Source organism: Scatophagus argus, chromosome 18 (genome assembly GCF_020382885.2).
Source record: "Scatophagus argus isolate fScaArg1 chromosome 18, fScaArg1.pri, whole genome shotgun sequence".
Taxonomy (NCBI): Eukaryota; Metazoa; Chordata; class Actinopteri; family Scatophagidae; genus Scatophagus; species Scatophagus argus.
This window is the reverse complement of record NC_058510.1, coordinates 13,876,430-13,897,685: the sequence shown is the minus strand read 5'-3', so window position 1 is coordinate 13,897,685 and position 21,256 is coordinate 13,876,430. Positions and strand designations below refer to the sequence as shown.

General features: G+C 39.8%; 1 protein-coding gene across 3 annotated transcripts in view; it reads right to left on the bottom strand.

Moving 5' to 3' along the window:
* The window catches only part of nebl (nebulette), an 81,211-nt gene that overhangs the window by 55,428 nt on the left and 4,527 nt on the right, over positions 1-21,256 (bottom strand). For all 3 annotated transcript variants that reach the window (XM_046371765.1, XM_046371766.1, XM_046371767.1), the window contains exon 3: positions 2,513-2,597. In XM_046371765.1, coding sequence (XP_046227721.1) covers positions 2,513-2,597 — 85 coding nt within the window. The remainder of the gene's footprint in view (positions 1-2,512; positions 2,598-21,256) is intronic.

The following is a 21,256-nucleotide window of genomic DNA, read 5'->3' as shown; positions in this document are numbered from 1 at the left end:
ACATTTTTGAATTTATTTTATTTCTCTGCATCTGGACAAATAATAGTAAAAATTCTGAATATCAGACTCCTTAAATGGACATGCTAGTAGTTGGCTTATACCTAATTCTGCTGATATTCTGTTTGCTTGTTGCTGCCAAACAGCAGGCAGAGTGGACAATTTACAGCCCACAGACGACAGCAACCACAGACTCTGGTCCTGTGTGCACTTCAGTTCGACCTTCAAATGAAACACTGCAGCTCATTTAGACCATAAAGTCATCCTGCTGGTGTCTATCAGCCATCAGTCATCAGTAAGAGCCCATTAGCCCTCAGAACAGAGTTACATAAGGCTGTAAACTGCAGAAATATGACTCAGACACTTGGGGTGTGTGTGTTCTGGTATTTTCAATACAAAGCAGATGAGATTCCAAATTTATCAGTGGTAGGCTCCCCGCAGAGCTAACAGAACAAGCTTACAAGCTCTCCCCAGATGGTATCAGGCAAGCCTCAGGAAGGCAGCCGATGCCACATGCACAATTACAGATATGCAGGGCAGAAATGACAGAAAATAAAGCATGAAAACCGATGTCTTGTTTAGTTTGACATTTTGCCAGGAGCCTGACCTGATGGAGGACAGATATCTCATGGAGCACAATGTGGTAGAAGAGGACATACGATAGACATCATTGATGAAGGGGTGATGTAATGAAGGGAAATCATTACAGAGGAGACAGAGAAGAGATTCTCTGCAGGTAACATCTCACAGCTTCATAGTGCATATTCAGTTCCATATAAGGGCTCCACAGGATAATAACGAGTATTAGTTCATTTTTGAGTTTTGAACTCTTGTCAGCAGCTGTTTTTGCTGTGAGTGAGACGCCAGACATAAATGGATCACATGATCATGTCACATCCACTCCTTCATACTATAAACAACTAGGTCAATGCTGAACACATGGGGGTTTTCCCACTGTGTATGTACACTAACACTACACAATGTCATTGTCTATTTTCATCAAGGATTTGAAAGCTTCGGTGCTAATAAAAAAGAGACTTCATCATCACTTCCAGACAAGCTGGAAGAGGAGGAGGGTGTAATTCACAGAAATCTTCCTCCTAGAGGTAACGGAGAAAAATGAAATAATGTGGAGGAGAGAGGAGAGCCACAAACTGCACGATGAAATAAAAAATTAAAGAAGAGAGTCAGTCTCTCTTGTCCTTTTAGTCACGTTTTGCTCCATGAGAGAGAGCACTGATATCAGCTTCATCCATTATGGCAGGTAGCTGATTGGCTGGCCCCGACACACTGTCAAAAGGCTTTGTGATCCGCTTCTGTTTAGATGAGTCAAATCTGCAGTCTTAAAATCTAAATGTAAAAATCTACATGTACAATCTACATGAGCTAAATATTTGCCGAATATGGAAACTTTGTCAATGACAGGACAGGAGAAGAAAGACAAAACTACCTCTTTTTAAAAAACTCAAATCTACTGTGAAAATCACTTAACTAAACTACGTAATGTGATAAAATGTAGATATCAAAGCTTAATAAAATAAATGTTAGTTTTACATTTTGGAAAGACAAAATCTTTCGAACTTGTAAACGATTTAATATGTGAAATTTAAGAAGTGCAAATGGAAAATAATAAGAGAGACAGGGACAGAATTAACAAATGTGTAAATCCCTGGTCTGTAAATGACAACCTGGTAGTAAGTGGATTTTTATGAGGGCAGAGCAGAACACAAACACATCCCATGACAAACAGCACGTCCCCTTCTGCTGACTGCTGAGTTGACATCTGTCCTTTTATACTGCAGTCTGCAGGGCTCATGCACGCACATACACACACACACAAGATGATGACATACAGCACAGAAGTATAGCTAGCTGCTTGATTCTCTCATATGTGTCCTCTGCATCAGTTTGCATGTCACTAAATCAGCACCACGACTCACGTTGCCTTCAGAAAGTGGAAGATGCTCCTACGGACACACCTGAGTGTTTCTTTTCATCTCCATGTGGTGCCGGCAAGGCGGCGATATGAGAGCTGTCAGTCTGACAAATACAATGAAAACTATGTCTCGATAAAACTAAGAGAATCCACATTTTAGGTTTCTCGTGAATTTGTCAACAATATCAGATATCCTTTTCATCAATTAGTAACTCTCAGCAGTGCAGTTCTTATGCCTTTACGCTCCTCTGCTGAATAAAAAGAATAATAATAATCAGTTTGTTTACCCGATGGCGGATACAGAAAGCAGACTAAACAGCCAGATCTGGTGGATCTCAGTAGCAGGTTTCTATTGAAATGTAGGGCAACTATGAAAAGAATATCTAAACAACCTGCATAAGAATAAAATTACTATATCATTATATAAAAAGATTATTATAAAAGATTTTTGCAATAATTGGAATTTTTAAAAACAATTTTCAGCGTTTCCACATCCACAAATTAAAAATGCACATAAAACAAAAAGAGGGAAACACCTTTCATGGGATGCAAAGTGTGTGTGTGTCTGTATGTGTTCACCTGGCTCTGTAGCTCGCTCTGCTGTCTCAGTCTCAGGTTCTCCGGTGTGTCAGCCACAATAGTGAACGACGTCTTGGGGTAATGTCTGAAAAGAGAAAGAGCAAAGTTATATAAGGAAATTACTTGAGCTGTGTTTGAACACAAAAACATTATAGACAGACAGAAAGAATGAGGAAGAGGAGGTTCCCAATGTTCACATCAGCTTCAAAAATCAAGTAACTCACTGACCGAATATAAAGCCTACTTCCACCACAATACATCAGAGAATTATTCAGCATTATCTCTTAAAAGATTATTGGTATAAGGTTTTGTTTGAAAAATGTCAGATGCCCAATTATATGCTGAGAGTAACCTTAATGAGTTAATGACCCACCAAGACAATGACATTAGCAGGAACAATGACCCACTGAGAGGTCAACAAATGGATATATATCTCTTTATCTCACTTGACCTTTTGCTCTCACGTTAATGACCTTAAGATATATTTAGTCTTAATTTGTTTTAACACACAGCATGAAGCATAATGGAACTATTCACAGATGTGAATGACTACAGTATGAGGGTGGCGGATGGGACACACATTATATGTAGGAAACATTCCCATACTTCACCTTAAGGAACTTTTAAAGGTGTTTTTATTGTAAGCAGTGTTTAGACCAGGAACAAGAAACCCTCTAAGGCTCTTTAGGCTAAGGATATTTTGTCAAGAAAAGAATATTCAAAAGAAAAGTCACTTTTGGGCATTTTTCTCTGGAAGTGTCTCAAAACTTTCCCTAAGTCCCTCAAAACAGAAATTTCTCATCCTATGATGTCACTCTGGTCATCATGCTCACATTATGAAAAATAAAGAATTTTTCAACATTTATTTGCTAAAAATGATGGCCAAAATGGCTAAATGGTGGCCATATTGACCCTAGGCCCTACTTTGGGCAGTCATGTCTTGGAAAATTCTTGGACTCAAAAACCTATTCAACCAAAGGACTGGTGGAGCCATAGGAACTAACTGCAACCGCAGAACTGCAACGATTAGTCAAATATTCAAATATTCAATTAGTCAATCGAAACAAAATTTGTTTCCAATTTTTTGGTAACTAATTGTTTAATTTTTTAAATCATTTTTCATTTTTCAGGCAAAAATTTCAAACACTCCCTACTTTCAGCTTATTCAATATCAGAACTTGCTGCTTTTCTTTGTCACTTAGGAAAAGAGGACAGGAAATGAAGAGCCTTTGGGGTTTTGGACTGTTGATTGGACAATTTTAAAACATCACTTTGGGATCTGGGAAATTGTGATAAGCATTTTTCATATTTTTGCCATTTTATATACTAAACAATTTATCAGTTAATCATGAAGTTAACATCTAATTAGTTAAATTGCTGGGCCGACTGTTCCTTTTGATTTCATGTTTTATTTAACTTTTTTACCGCCACATTTCATAATTGTGCAGTGTTTGAAACTATCTGAAATTAAGGCTGCAGCTATCTGACTAATTAATCATTCAAACTGTTAATCAGTAAGATAAATGTTTCCCAAAGGTGGTGCAATGGCACCCTGGAGTGCCGATTTGCACATTTACTGTACAATGTTAATACGACATACAAAACTGGGCAACATGTATATGAATTAACTACAGCATAAAACATTAGAATAAGAGTTAAAGCAAGGCGTCTGGACTTGTGAAGATTTGACTTGAAGACGTTTCACTGCTCATCCAAGCAGCTTCATCAGTTCTGTCTCCATGTTATAATTTTATAGTCCGATAAATAAGTCAAAATATGCCATGCTGCTGCAGCTAACTCTGGTGACAGCTGCCAGCTGTCACGGTGGTACAACACGTTTTCTGGATTTTTCAGGTGCACAAAAGTCAAAAATAGTGCAGTGATTACAGAATAATTGGTACATGGAAGGACACCATAAGCAACTGAAAATCAGTCGACAAACATTTGATTACTGATGAATATGTTTTATATGCAGAAACAATGCTTCTCATCTGGGAGGATTTGCTACTTTGCTCTGTTGTTTTCACTATTTTTGCAAAAATAATAAATAGAAACCAACTTCTAAATGTTAGTGTTGTAGCCTTATGTGATGTATTTGAACCTTCATGAATCATCTTATGCCACCCTGAAAAGTCCTTTATACAAATAGTGACTGTAGGTGACTGTTAAAACTGACTCACACTGCTAACTGCTGCTCAGCTTGGTGGCTTACTTGTGGAGCTGCTTTTGTAACTGTGAGTGGGCGAAAAAGAAACACGACATAAAAAAGGAATATTTAACAAAGAAGAAGGTAAATCACAGACACCAAAGTAGCCAGAAAAACGTCATAAAAAAGTCATAAGAACTAGACAGCAAACAGTGGGGTTGTCACTAAATATCAGATTTTTACTGCATATTATCATTAAGAATTCACAATATCGATACTATAGCAATTGAAATTTTTAAAAAATGAGTCAAATCAGTCAAACTCATCTTTAACTTTTAATGTGTGCCTTATCTCTTGGAGATACTGTGTAACCAAACTGGACAAAGATCCACAAGGCCTAACATCTGTGCTTGACTATTTCACTGCCACTTTGTAAAATTTTGTCATAATTAGAATATGAATTTTGTGCTTTTCCATCAGCTGATTGATGGCTACTTGAGCACAAGGTTCCAGTGTCAGGAACATAGAAAAAAAGATCGCCAATGTCGACACCTTACTGCTGGTAAGGTTGTTTTATTTCAGCTCATATGAGACCTGATTTCTTGCTTTGCAAAGCAAGATGATGACAGAGAGGTGCCGATAACAGCAGGTGTCTCGATTGATCTCTACATCATTTTTATTTCACAAGCATGTTTCCCTCACAAAAATTCTTACTTGGGAAAAGGAGAAACAAACACCTCCAGTGAGTGTAAAACCTGTTCAATGATGTCATGGAAGTTCTTTTCATTGTAACTTAAATTAAGCTTTTCTAATTTGAGAATTTGAATAAGAACTCTCGGATGGAAACAGATTTGTGCTTTGCTTATTAAATAAAATGAACAGCAAAGAAAAGCATCTGACAGCTCTAGCGATGGTTTGGAGCTGAAACACTGAAGGAGCTCTTCACAACACAGGGGAGAGACTGCTTGCTCAGAGCTAGCTATTTGTGTGTGTGTGTGTGTGTGTGTGTGCGTGTGAATCATCGATGCCAGCAGCATATTCAGCAGCACAGTTTGACCACTCCACTGAACTGTCCTTCACTCCTCCCTTCCTCCCACTTCACCTCTTTCTTCCTCCCACTCTCATTCTCACATCTCTTCTCTGTCCCACATGCACACACACAGTATTTCAAGTGATTTAGAGTGATGATCTGTTCCTGTTTTACCCACACAGGATAGACACTATCTAAATGTATAGCAGGCAAAAATCCACATTTCAAAGAGTATTTTTCTCTTGATCTATTGTAATGATGCTGTGAGATGCCTTTAAATATCAGTTTGACCCCAATGATTATGATATTTTCCTATAAATATGCATTCTGCCATCACCCCATTGAAGCTGTTACATCATTTTACTGACTGAAACCAACTCTGCAGCTCCCCTGAACTCTAAAGAGCATTTGTGCTCTTTGCACTCCCAATTTTGGTTTTACAGTCCATTTCCCATTTGGTTCAGTCTCAGTTGCTTTCACCAAACAAGCTCTGATAAGTCCAGTGTACAGAGTTAAACTAGTTCAACATTTAAGGGACCAAATGTGTTAGCTCTGGGGTTGGTGTAGAACAAATCAATCATCATTTTATACATTTTTGGTGAGTTCTTCTATTTGTTTGACAGACGTCTACCAGTGGGCCTGTGGGATAACTGAGTGTCACTGTAAACTTACACTGCTGTGAGATGTCCTGTGTGTCATTATTCTACCGTACCCTGATGTCAGCCTATGACCGTGGAGGTCCACCACAAAAAGCAACAATGAGAGAAATCTAATGCACACACACACAGATACACACATCCAAAGAGAAGAATCACCTCTTCCCCAACATCAGTCTCCCCTGACTGTATTTTCATGGTTTTCAGTGCATTTTCACATGTAAAACACCACAAACCCAGATTTATAAATATCACTCCCAAAGTTCAGTTTGTCAGACAGTATCATTAGTATCATTATATTGTTGTCAAAGATGTTTTGTGTCCATCTCCGCATTTTCTGTAATAGTTATAATGATAATAATTATGGGTCATAGACAGCCTGTTGCGGTCTGTACATGTCTGTGTCTTTCAACTGATAATTAGCAGGTGATCATAAACAGTCATCACAATCTCTTCTCGTCTGTCTGTCTGTCGGTCTCACAGTATGTTTGTATGTATGTTTGTCTCCAGTCAAAGTAAGTCTATGCTCATAATGAGAGTATTAAATTAAGAAACCTGCACAAACCAAGAAATAGTTCTGTCAAATCTCACTGTTTCTGTCTCTCTGTGCATGGAAAACAATATCATCAAGACAGTTTTATTGTTTGTGAAAGGAAATACAATTTGCATGTTACGTGCAATATCTCAAAACCAATAAATAAATCCAAAATCTGAATTACACTACAGCACTAGTACACAGTACATTGTCTCTTTCATCTCCCTTTGTTGAAGCACGTTTTTCAGTTTGCCAAATCACAACTGTTAAGTGTAAACACAAGTTTAACATGAAATACATCCTCAGCACCCAATTACTGAGAGGACTCAATGCAATGTGTTGTGGTGCATTTGCAGCACATTCATGTATTTGCAGCATGTTTATGAAATGATGCATGTTTTATCAAATTGATGTAGATGTTTTCTTCATTTGCTTGTGCTTTCTCTGTTTACAGAGTGTTTGAGGAAGGAACTCAGCATATTTGTTACACTGCAAGGACAAAATGAGACTGAAGGTAAACAGTTCACAAAAAAAAAAAAAAAAAAACTCCATAGGGCACTTTTGACATTAACAACAATTATAACATATAATAATTTCATTTGTACCAGAACGAAACAAGAGATGAAACAGAATCTGAAAATCTGAAAACTAAATCTGAAAAACTAAATCTGAAAACTAAACATTAAAGCATTAATTCTTCCAAGATGGAAAATAATGCACCATTAGACATTTCTCTCTTCAGATTTTCAACATTAAAAGATTATTTGCAGTTTGACATAAAGTTCACTTTGCAAAACCACATTGTCAAACTCCATTCATACATCACAGTGTTGTCACTTCATCAACAACTAAAGAAACAACAACACCATCGAACTGCTGTGAACCAGCAGGTGTATGTGTGGCTCAGAGAATAACACAGACAGTTGACCCTGTTCCTGTGCAGACCTGCTTTGTTAAGATGATGTCTCATGTCTTTCAATTCATTTGAAAATTATTTGTGGATTTTAAAAAAGATAAATGTTGCTCCTCTAACTTGTCTCCACTTGTGCTTCTAACTTTCTTTCTCTCACAGACGCAAACACAGAAAGACTTCCTGTAGAGGCTTAGTTACCCTGTCAGAGAACATGAGAGAAAGACACAGCCACAGGCAACTTTCAACCAAACAGCCCCTTTGTTTCACTTCTGTTACTCAGTTTTAGTCTTATGTAAACACACAGACACACACATGCACGCACGCACGCACGCACACACAAACTAATTTTGTCCTTAAGTTTCACTTCACCTGCTCCTGTCGCTACTGGCAACCATGGATGCTTTGTTCATTTGGTGCAACCCAATCCTATGAAACAAAGAGCTGCTCTGTGGGATATTTTACACACACACACACACACACACAGCTCGCCAAGGTAACTCCGTGCTGGCTGGACAAACAGCTCAGGACAATAACTCAGTTTGTGTGGAGTCTTAAATGGCCAACTGATGTCAGAAGACAAACAAGCCAGTCTGCTCACTTCTTTACAAAATCTGTGTTTCTATTGGTAAACGGCACAACTAAAGACTCTAATGGACAGATTTCTGTTCAAACCACTAAAACTACAGTCCATGCACTTCCATAAAATTGGAGTGAGCTTTCACCATCTATTATCAACAGCTGCTTATTGTTTGCAGGATTGTGAGAGCCTGGAGCCTGTCCCAACTGACACTGACCAATCAGCGGGGTGCACCTTGGACAGGTCACCCACTCATCACAGGGCTGATGCAATAGAGACAAACATGCAGTAACACTCACATTCACACCTAAAGGAAATTTAGATAGATAGATCATTTTGCCACTTAACCAAACTTGCATGTCTTTGGATTGTAGGAGGGAGCTGAAACACACATAGCTTCAAACTCCACATGAAAAAGCCCCATGTTCCAACTCCTGAATGATCCTCTAAAATAAAATCTGAAGCTGAAAGCATTTGATCCCAATTCAGGGGATATTACTGAGATAGTGTTGGTAAAAAAACTAAACTTTTAATTTACCCTTCTAATGGATTTGAAGTAAAAGTCAATGAGCTACAACCTTGATGATGAGGGTGTAAGTAACATAACACTTTCACTTTTATGTCTCTCTCATACACACATACACATTCGCATATTCGATACACACAAATTATAGGATGAAACCTAATCACACACTCTTTTACAAACACAAAGGATCATACCTCACTCATCTATGACAAGGGCTAAATATAATTGGCTAAAACACAGGAAAAAACATACACCCAGGCACACAGTCACACACATGTGCAGACACAAACGCACACACATACACACACACACACACCCACAGAGCGTCCTTTAAACTACTTCCAATAATACCTGCATCCTGCCTTTCTCTTGCTGCTTGGTTAAAACACCAGATTTACAATACACCAGTGAGTGTAAGTGTGTGTGTGCGTGTGTGTGTGTGGGTGTGCTGTGGATACAGATTTAGATTTACCATTGTCTATAATGTTGCCGTGGCATTTGCCAAACGACGACAGTCTCCTCACTCTCAGCAGCAGTGACGCACACAAGTCTAACTGAGCCTTCAGACACAGAGTCAGTGTGTGAGTGAGTGTGTGTGTGTGTGTGTGTGTGAGCCATTCAAAGAAAAGCAACCTCATCTGTGCAGATTTAAAGCCAAAGAATTTGTTGCAGAGCCTAATCATGATCCACTTTCGGGTGGCATGATTTGATGAAAACATACACAAATACAAAACTGAAATATATAACACAAAAGAGAAAGATCTGAGATTATGTTAAAGTTTATGATTCCTGGATTGGTCCAAACTTTCCTACCAAGAGGAAACTTCATTGGTTTTCGTTTTCATTGGTCAGTATTTGAATTTACAATAGGATTCTTTATTGTCATTGTACAAAACATACAATGAAACTCAGGTGAACTGTGCTTAAAATATAAATGCTGTAAAAAAAAGCCATAAAATCAACAAATGAATACCGGTAGATGTTCTCTTTTCACTCACACAAACACACATTCCACACATCCAAACATTTTTACCAAACACTCATTGCCAAGGTATGCAGTTAAAGGTGACATTAAAAATCATATTGTCCATAATGATAAATGGTGCTCATAGATATTATTTATAAATTCTAGATTATTGCACATTAATGGGGTGTACTTTCAGTTCAGAGTTTAGCCTGGTGATGGCTTTAGGATAAAAACTCGTCATAAATCTTGTGCTGTGTGCCTTGATAGATCTGTGTTATTTTCTGTTTCTAATGATTCTCTGCAGGGACCATGATGCCACTCTGAGGACACTCTGCACATCAAAAATACAAATACAATATACAATACAAATGACCATCACCTGTCAATGCCAAATGTGGGCAGTACAAGATGCGAATCAGAAAACAACGTGCTGGTTTGTAGTCCGTTTGGTCTTTGGTTTTTGATGTGTCTGCAACCAGTCAAAATTCACCAAAGTGGAACTCCATGTAAAGCAGGAATGCAACTTTGCTTTGTCACTAGAAGCAAATGTCTTTCCTCGCAGAGAGTGAACAGAAGGCGGATGTTCGCCAGCGTTTGCATATATGTGACCATTTCCTAAAAAATCCTGTTCCACCGGCTAAAGAGACGCTGCTTTTTTTTGATCAGACTAATGCGTAAATCAAAATGTTGACCTGGTGATGCACTCTGTGAAAAGTCACAACACATAGGCTGAAAAGCAGGCTCTCTCCATCGTATCAGCCGTAAAACAGACACATTATTCATCTTTTCTGTTCTCTAATGGAAACTGCTTCCTGATGCCAGGTAGAGCAGGAGGCATGGCTATTATCATGGCTGTCACTGTAGCTTTGGCTACAGGATGGGGGCTAAGCCAGTGACACCACTGTCCTCCTCACTGTCAGCAACAACAACAGCAGCACACACGACAGGACGATGGCGTCCCGTGTTCAGCCACAGGAACAAAAGATATGCTGAATTTTCAATGTAAACCGACCTAAAGCAACATGGATGCTCTTTTGGTGAATCACTGTGAGTAAGATAGAAAAGAGGAGGAAGAGAGGGCAGGGATGACAGCTGAATGTGTGTATGAGTGCGTTACTCTGTGTGTGTGTGTGTGAGTGTGTGTGTGGTCTTGCTGGTCAGTCTGGCTGCCCTCCATCTTCCTGCTTAGGTGTTGATGAAAGTCTCAGTGTGGGCTCAGGACAGACTTGGCTGTTGCAAACCTTCTGACAGTTCAGCAGAACCACAGACAAATATTAAAGGTCCAATGTGATTAGGGGGATTTAGGAGCCAAAATGAAATATAATATATTCAAAATCATGTCTACATTAGTGTATAATCACCTGAAACTAAGAATTATAGTTCTTTTGCTACCTTGCAGTGACGACAAAACATGTGCTGTGTATTATGGATGCTGCAGTAGTGTATGAGCTACAAGGTCATTACATTTCCAAGATATATTGAGTGATTTCATTCAGATATTTTTGGTGAAGCAAATAATCAAATATTCACAGAGACATAGAGCAGGGGAGATATATGGCAGGCATTTCTATTCACATTGTTTGACCTGTTCAGTCTCACACACACACACAGTCTCACATTGTTCAGTCTCACACACACACACACACACACACACACACATATTTTTACAGGTAACTTTCGGTGCAGTTTGCTAAAGATCCACAAACGCGAGCATCAATTTGTCTGTGCACTCAGTAGTACACAGACAAGTGGTAGCACCCAACAATTTTAAGCAAAATCATTTTCCCAACCTAGTTTACAGGAAGTAGAAAAGTAGCAACATAATACTGTTTCTTAAAGTGGGGTCTCACTGATTCATGTTACTGTATAAAAATGCAACTTTATAATGTCGTTCACTGATTTTGGTGAAACTGTATCTAATTCTGTGAAGAAAATATTTTCAGCTTTTCCCTTCTAATGTCTTCTGGCTGCTCTCCCTTAGCTTTCACTGATTCACAGAACTTCCTGATGGACAGATGGCTATACTTCTTACTAAAGTAACTGCTAACTGCTGCTAGATGTAGCTGCCCTGAGCTGCGTTGAGCCGAGAGAACACAGCCTCCAAGACTCACACAGATGTTTCTGGTGGATCGACATGATGTCTACTGTGTATAAGTACCACTGCCGCTCAGGAAGTCAGAAAGAGCACTGCCGTCCACCACACTGAGTCTATTCTGCAGTCAGTGGCCTAGTTCGACATTAGACACACTGCTGCATCTATACACCCCCAGGCATGGACCAACGCAGTATATGAGTGTGCACAATATGTGTGCTGCAGCAGCGAGGACAGTGTGTTTGCTTGCATGCTGCATCACTGCAGCCACCGGGATCATTCAAAATCACCTTTATCATCACTTCCTTCCTCTGTTGCTGAACAGAGAAACTCTTTGATGTTGGTTAAACCTCCTGGACTCCATCTGTGTATTCTCACCACTGGGTCTTATCTCCGCCCTGCTGCAAGAAATGAGCACTCAGCCGCTCCTCTCTGGAGTGAGTCGCCCCTATATTGAACCTGATTGATATTTAGAACAAACTTCAGCACAGGAAGGCCGAGGCTTGAGTGCTTCATCTTCTGCTATATCTTTAACTTATTAACCAGCCACGATGAAATAAAAATTAAATAAATGTTGCATGACACTCCTTCTATCAGTGTTCCTCAAATACGTCATGGTCATAATATTTAATAACACGAATACTGAAAACTTTCCAAGATATGCCCAAAAATTGTTCTGCATGTGATTTTAAGCCTGAAGTTCTGCGCCAACTCATGTTTAATCACTTCACCTTCATCAGCAACATTAAACGCTTATAACCAGCTCTTATTCTTTTCTGTTGGTGGCTCCTCCTGATAAAAGGCCATGACAAATGAGGGGAGTTAGTAATTCAGGCTGTGCTTATTTAAGAGATATTATCACCTTGCGGATTTAATAGCTGGCTGCCGGGGTGATCAGTGGCTGAGATTAGAGCAGCTCAGAACAGAAGCATCAGACTAACGCTGTGTCTCAGAGAAAGAGAGAAGCGACGGGGGGAAAAAATCCAAAAACAAAGAAGAGACTAGGAAAAGAAAACCAGGAGCAAGCTAATTAGAGAGAGATTGTTTAAGAAATATCACAAGCCAAACCTCATAAAAATGAATAAAAATTTTAAACAGATGTATAATGTGTCATATTTCCCCTTCTTTAAATGCTTTCACACTATTATCCTGCCTCCTCAGTGAGAAATACCTCCTTCTATCATCTCACTTCAAGCTAATTTCAAAATAACTAACATAAATATCAAACGATTGTTCCCATATTTTAGAGCACAAAATCTCTGTGGGACTCAGGCTTGTCACATTAATTTAGCTGCCATATCACTTTCCTTTATCATCCTTGTATCATCTTCATTTTGCACAGTGGGAGGAAGTCAAGGGTTTGGATGAAACTTTTTCCACATTTTTGCCCACCAATATTTCATCGTAATGAAGCCAAACCCAGCTGTTTGTAGGTTAATTCTACAAAAAGTAAACCCGGTTATCTGAATGTAAAACCTGTCTTAAGAGGGGGGCACAGGCCACTTAGATCATTTTTTATTTACAACAAATCTCAGCTCGACTCAGTTACGCCAGATGTCCAACACTGGATTACTGATGGATTCATAACAAATGGATGCTCTTTGCTCTTACCAGCTTAAGTACTGCAGCTGTTGGCTCCAATTTCTGGATGTCTCAAAGGACAGGAACAAGAACTTTCACTTTCCAAACACAAAATAGTAACATCAGTACAGTCAGTAGAGACCTGTATTAACCAAAGCAGGGTAACCATCACAGCACTCTGCAGTTGTTGCTACTAACCAAACCTCCAGGTGATGGGAAAGCTGAGTAGAGAGGACATTTGTCTCTGCTTCATGGAGACGAGAGTCAGCAAACTGTGATGTTTTATAAAAGAGTTTTACATCTTTATTAAGGAGCTGACAAGAGACTGTGGTGTCCTCTGTGGCCTTACCAGTTCATCTTTATCATGCTGACAGAGGAGAGGAGAGGAGAGGAGAGGAGAGGAGAGGAGAAGAGAGGAGAGGAGAGAAAATAGAGAGAGGGTAAGGAAAGCAAAGATGTGGAGACAGAGTAGCCTCTTGAGAGCTTTTCTCTGTCTCTCCCACCATTTCTCCTAACATGATGGAGAACAACAACAACAGGCTGAACTGACGTGAGTACAGAGAGCTGTCTCATCCCCAGGCTGTTTATAGCGACACAGTACTTCTAACACCATGACACTGTCTCCAGTGATCTTTCCTCACTGTCCTCTGTCTTTCTGTTCACTCATTCATGCGTAATGCTCTCAGTCGGCGTTCAGCACAGCCATTTCCCATCCCTCTGTCCTTTCTTCCTCTCTCCCTCCCTCTCTCTCTCTCTTTTCTCCCATGGTGGTGACTGAGCCTCCCTGTCCCCCCGTGCCTCTCAAATCCTTCACATCTATTTATTTACTGTTTAAAAACTGTGTTCAACTTTGTCTCTCCTGTTCCCTTCCTCGTCTCTTTTCACCAGATTCTCTGCACAAGCTATGAAAGATTAGAAGGAGGCTTACATAAGTTTCCCGTTGTCATATCTTCAGCAGCTTTTTCTCTCTCTCACACACACCATTTGTCTCTCACAGTCAGATTTATTCTAATTCTCCCCTTTCTCCTATTAGTTGCCCCCTTCCCCCCACCCCTCACCCCTCTTTCTGTGGAAAAGGGAGCTATTTGTTTGTGGTGTTACAGCAGGTTAAGCAGTCAGTTCTCTGCTCAGGCTTAACTGGACTGAGCAGTTGGTGATTTTTTATCTTTGACACCTTATTGGTTCACTTTGGCACTAACCATCAGACTCTTGTTTGGTAACTGATGTCACCTTAGAGGGTTTCTGGGCTCTTTGGGTGCTGCCAGTGCACATTTCTGCTGACACCACCAATCAATACATAACTGCTCTCTAACACAGCTAATACATTTGGACAGTGGGCCATAAACAAATCAAAACTCATATTTATTTCTTATTTCTAATAATCAGGGTTATTAAAAGCAGTAGTTTGGGTGTCTTTTGGATAACTGAATGATTTCAGAGAGCAGTCATAAATGGTTCGACTTAATTACTGAGAAATCCTATTTGCACGTTAGCCCCGAGCCATTTGTCATGCCATCGCTAAGGCACTAAAAGCCACAGTGACCTGAAAATCAGTAGCCTGACAAAGGGACTGGAATGCTTTTTTGTGCCACATAATCCATTCAGCCTGATGTTGTGCTTATGTTAGCTTCATTGGTAGGGCGATTATATTGTTTTGTTTTACCCTAACCAATCAGTAGGAAGTGACACATCCATCGCATCATTATCATTTTCAGCTGATACAGAAGCAGTGGCAGCGATTGATGGGAGCAGTTAACTTTCACACTGATCAAACAAAATGTGCAGATTTAAAAGTCTGTCTCTCCAGTGAGAGGAAAGAGCTACCAAAAGGGCACAACAACCACAGCAGACTTAAAGGCCCAGTGATCGGGGGTTTCCTTCAGAAACGCATCTTGTTAGGTCCAGTAGACTTTTCTCCTGATGTTTTATATCCAAGCGCTTCTACCTGTGACTCTTCAGATATTTTCTTACGCAGCTGTTGCCCTTCTGTACTGATGTTTCAACAGGGATTTTTCATGACCATCCAAGTCTCTGCCCCTGCAACACCAGGTGAAAATAGGTGATGGACACCTATTCAGTTGCCAGTGGATGAATTTACATTTCTTTTTGATTCTTTTAATACAGTCTTTCTTTTAAATTTGGACTGAACAAACCTTTCAAGTACTGCTTGAGCAGGGACAGATGGAAAACGATGTACACACCAATATCTGGAACTTCAATCAGAGCATCAAGCCAGAAACTGGCAAAAATTAGCATGTCTACCTGGGTGTCATCTTTACATAACAGCTAACTGGAGTCTGTGCTTGTTGCAGAGCCATATTATCCAGGAATGAATGCTGAAAGTCATGTATTAAGGGCTATAAAGGGTTTTTTGTTCAAGATGACTGCATTTACACTTAAATAGGAGAAACTCATCTTCCACCTGCTCCCTCAGTATGGTCAGTCACTCTGGCTAAAATGCTAAATGTAAATGATATCATATTTCTGCTGTCTTAAGAGTGACAATAGACACAAAGACACAACCGAACAAAAATGTTTCTTGCTGTTGCCACTCTCTCGGTGCTGCTCAGGAGCGCATTAAGACAGCAGAAATCTGGGTTATGTGGGCAGCTCGGCTGTGTTACATAATCATACAGTCTTTATCACAACAACGAGAGCTGCTATTACCATTCACACAACATGTAAAATCATGTTAACACGTCATGTTACACACAGAGTAAGAGAAAGAGACGGAAGAAGAAACCTCCTCTAGTCTACAGTGTGATCATGTGTCTTCTTGTTCAGACAAGCAGCTGGTGTGTGTGGTGTTACATAACCTGCACTGATTATTACAAATTAGCAGAAAGGGAAACTTAATTAAACAAAAATATCTCACACAGGAAGACGTCTCAGTTTGGTGGATTAAAACGTATGACAATCTGAAATCATTTTTTTGCAGAAAATTGATGATGTCTTAACAAAAAAAAATATTTGGCTACCTGGGCCTACCATTTGTGACTATTTCTGTCTGTTTGCTAGGTTTGTTTTTAAGCTACTTGTTCTATCTTGAGTTTTCAGAGGTTGCTCTTATTGTATCTCCTTTTGGATGCTTGTGTGAAACAGCACCAAAGCAATCTTCTATCAGTACTGTTGACAAGGCAATAAAGTATGACAACAAATTCAAAATATTTTAAAAAACAAAATGTGCATTTGTAGACTGAATTTAATTAATAACTCTCTTCTTTACTGATTAGTGTATAAATCATTTTCCCAACAAACCAGAAAACTGCATTTTTTGCTAAAATAATTATTAATTATTAAGAGTTTCACATTAATTTTCTGTCAATGGACTAATCATTTCAGTTCTAATTCAGTTACCTGATACACAAATTTATTTGACATACATACAAAGCCTTGCTTTAAAGTTGTTCCAGCTTTACGTATGGCAAAGGAAACATTAAACTGACTCATCTCAGCCTTAAGATATCAATCTCTAATTAAAAACTGTTAAAGAAATGATGTCCATAGATGTGTCTCTCCACACACATTGGGAAAGAATGGTTCAGAAGTGCCATGCTAATATAACAGCTAAGAGGTTATAAGGTGTCCAGATTCACAGAGGGAAGTCATACACTACAGATTAAAACTCACTCCATGACCTGCCATAGGAATGAATACAGTGTGTCTGTGTGTGTGTGTGTGTGTGTGTGTGTGTGTGTGTGTGTGTGTGTGTGTGTGTGTGTGTGTGTGTGTGTGTGTGTGTGTGTGTTTCTACATGGTTTCAGTGTGTTCTGATGTCTTCAACTTAGGAAAACTATGCCTGCTTTTCATCCTCACCTTAGGATAACCTGCTGTTTGTGAACACCTCCTTCCTGTATTAGTCCTTCAATAAAGTTAGTCAGTTTGAGTGTGTGGAGTCGTGCGTACTTCCATAATCCTCCTCCCTATTTGTCCCCCTCCTTTAGGTCAGCCTCTCCATTCTGTGCTACAGATAGGATCTTAAGAAGCACGGGACCATGGTTGTGAAATCCATAAACCTTTAAGTTCAATCTGGACTGACACATTCAGAGGTAGGTTATGGCTACCCCCATCCTGAAACCAAGACAGAAGGTTTAAAGTGCTTATTGTTGCCCTGCAGTCTTCAGTGAAGGCTGACACTAGCCATGTTACCATTCATGATGTGTCCGAATATACTCAATAAATACTCAAATACTCAAAAATATGTATGCATGTAGGTATGTATTTATGTACATATTTATTGGACCCAAAACAGTCTTGCCACTGATGCTGTGTGCTCTTTCTGGTCTGGAATAGTTTAGGAAAATAAAAAACAAAAAACAGAATCCTGAGGTAAAAATGCTCCCTTTACTCTTTCCTCTGATTTAAAATACCAGCTCAACCACAGGAAGTGTAGATTCTACTCATTTTGATTCGGCCTGGTTCAATTTACGATCCATGGTCCTCAAGAATCAACTGCAGCAGATTCAGATGAGATGACCAGAAAGCCAGACAGAGCAGAGCTGAGGTCGTCAATTCAGATGTTGTTGTTGTCGTTACAGTGTCGACCGCAGCCACAGCTCAACAATGGTGACAGGAAAAGCCAAGAAAAACAAAGCCGTTGGCCTTTTTTACAACACACCAGGGGCGTATCTACCAGGGTGGCAAGGGGTGGCAGCTGTCACTCTTTAAAAAATGCCTTACCACTCCAGCTGCCCCCTGTAAGCTAATTCAAAAATAGATAAGTATATGAAAAGCTGCAGCTAGTGAGTGAGATTTACAAGAACCGAAGAGTGCAAATGAATGCAGCAAGAGATTACGCACCCCACAGACTCCTAACCAAGTCACACAGTCTGGGCAAGAAGTTGTGAGGATGGGAGGGAGATGTTGGATAGACTGAAGATCAAAAACAGATTTGATCCCCATAAAAGAAGGAACAAACAGGCTTGTTGCAATGTGGTGCCATGAGCTGCAAGAGGATACGATTGATAACAGACTGAGCGCTAGCTGTCCCTGCGACAGGCAGCAGCTCCATTTTCTCCATGCCACGGCCACACACAGCTACTGACAGCATTTTTTTTTCTCTGCTAAATGTGTGTGTAGATGGATGGATAGTGGCAGGGTTGTTTCAAATTTTCAAGCATTACTGAATAAACACTGGAGATATTGAATCATTGCCAGTACAAAATGAGTGCTGTATTTGTTTCTAATGCCACCTTTACAAATTTCTATTCACTGCTTTACTCCTGTGACACAAAAAAATGTAATGTTTTTGAGTTAAATTGTCTGCAACTGGGGGTTCCAAGCAAATCAATCAACATATATTATGCATATGAATACATTTCTGCCATTCCTTAAAGTCTCCATGACACACTCTTACCACCTCATGCATATTTCTCTAGATCCGCCCCTGCAACACACACCATTTCCAGTGCGCTAAAAACCAGGAGCATCAGAGAGAGCCAAAGCCTCTCAGAGACTCTTTAATTACAGCACGCTGGTTTATACACAGTGTGCTACATGTAACACTGAGGTAAAAAACGCTCCCTTTACATATAGACACACAGGAGATGAGAGCAATGACAGTAATATGTCTTTTGTTGTTGTTGAGTTTGGAAAAACAACATTAAACCTGGGACATACACTATATAGACAAAAGTATTTGGACACCTGACCATTACACCAACAGGGACTTTAATGACATTGTGTTCTAAACAAATAGACAGCGTTGCAGCCATAACAGCTTCCACTCTTCTGGAAAGGCTTTTCACAAAATTTAGAGTGTTTTTTCCCCATTCAGGCAGTAGAGCATTTGTGAGGTAAAGCACTAATGTTGGATGAAAAAGTCTGGCTCACAAAGGTGTTTAATGGGGCTGAGGTCAGGGCTCTGTGTGGGCCAGTCAAGTTCTTGCACACCAAACTCATCCAACCATGTCCTTATGGACTTTGCTTTGTGCACTGGGGCACAGTAATGCTGGGCCTTCCTCAAACTGTTGCCACAAAGTTGGAAGCATAGCATTGTCCAAAATGTCTTGGTATGCTGAAGCATTAAGATTTCCCTTCACTGGAAGTAAGGGGCCGAGACAAAGTCCTGAAAAGCAGCCACATAAAGAGATGTGTCTGGATACTTTTGTCTATCTAGTGTATGACAGTCAAACTTCCAGTTTCAGTTCATTTAAGCATACATGTTAAGTGGAATAAATAACCCTGCGGGACCTTATTCACCTGCTGTGACATTCATCAGTATAACGCAAACACACCTTCACATGATGTGTGGGGACACATTAGTAAGGAGGATCAACCTGAATTAGGATATCAGATCAGTTTTTAGTAGAAAGAATGTAGAACAATCTGGAAGTGGATTTTCATAAAAAAAAGACCCATAGCACAGTTTCCCACCATGCATCTCATCTGTAATTCCTAGTCTGTTAAAAGTTGTTAGTACAAGCCATCCACAGTGAAGAAGTGCTGCTGCCACATGTAGAAATCCAGGTAAAAGTTAACTACAATAACCATGATTCTCTGCACCAGTAATGTGCATATTGTAACATTAAGTAACCTGCTCTCTGAAATGCAGAGGATGTACAGTGCAGTGCACCACACATGCTGAACATGTGGGATGTGACGCTTGTTGTCATAGTGAGGAGGAGATTATAAAACACAACATTGTGGTTGGTTCACCAAGCAGCTACAGGTAGCTGAATCTGTGGTGTCTGTGCTAATGGTGAGGGAGGCTACATGATAGTATATGAAACACTTTTGTGGTCAAGAATATATTATTGTTAGCCCACTGACCCTCAATGTTTTTAAGCATGCAGATCAAGTATCCTATTTTGACAGCAAAAATTGTTCACATCTCATCTCTTACCAGCAGTCAACCATGCAGCCCAGAAGAATGAAATACTGGCATTGTACATTTCTGTGTACCAGACATTTTTCTTCCAGTTTGATGTATCATATCAACATTTCTGAAGTGACCTATACAACATTACATGTATATGAGCTGAGTTAATCATCTGGAGGTGGAGTGGATGGCGTTGGTGCAACACCTTGGCGAGCAGCAGACCACCACACCAACCAACAGATGGGTGTGTTTTTAAGACATGGGCATCATGTTTGTTCAATTGTGTTTGTGGCGTCAGAAGCAGATATTATTAATGAGACGTCGAGATGATGTTTATGGAGACAAACGAAGACTTTTCGTTCCTAAACCTGACCAGACTTTAACCCCAGTGAATTCAACGATGACCAGGACCTTTAACCAAGTAGTTTTATGCAGTTGCATAAACTTAACCAAACCTAACCCACACAGGTGGCAGATCAGAAAACACTGAGGGCAGTTTTTTCACTTAGATATGGGGACCTGTTCACTGCAACTCTTCCACTGCTCTCTTCTTGCAGCCTCTTGAATTTACATATTTTAGCCTAAGAATAAGTTCCTGTGGTTGTCTAAATGCAGATATGTTATTTGTGATGCATAAATCACATTCAAGTTGCCCTCAAATAATCAACAAACAAACCTTATATAACAGGTTTGCAACTGTTTCTTGCTAAAATGTAAATCTGGTCTGCTCTGACACTCTGAAGACATTCAGGTTCTGGAACATTTCATGGATTGGATTTAAGAGTGAATTCCAACATGCATGATGTCTACAGAAGCGGACTGTTTTGCTCCAGCTGGCACTGTTATCACCAGGAGTGGCCCGATCAGGATTTAAGTGCTGTTTGTTCATAGGAGGGCCAGA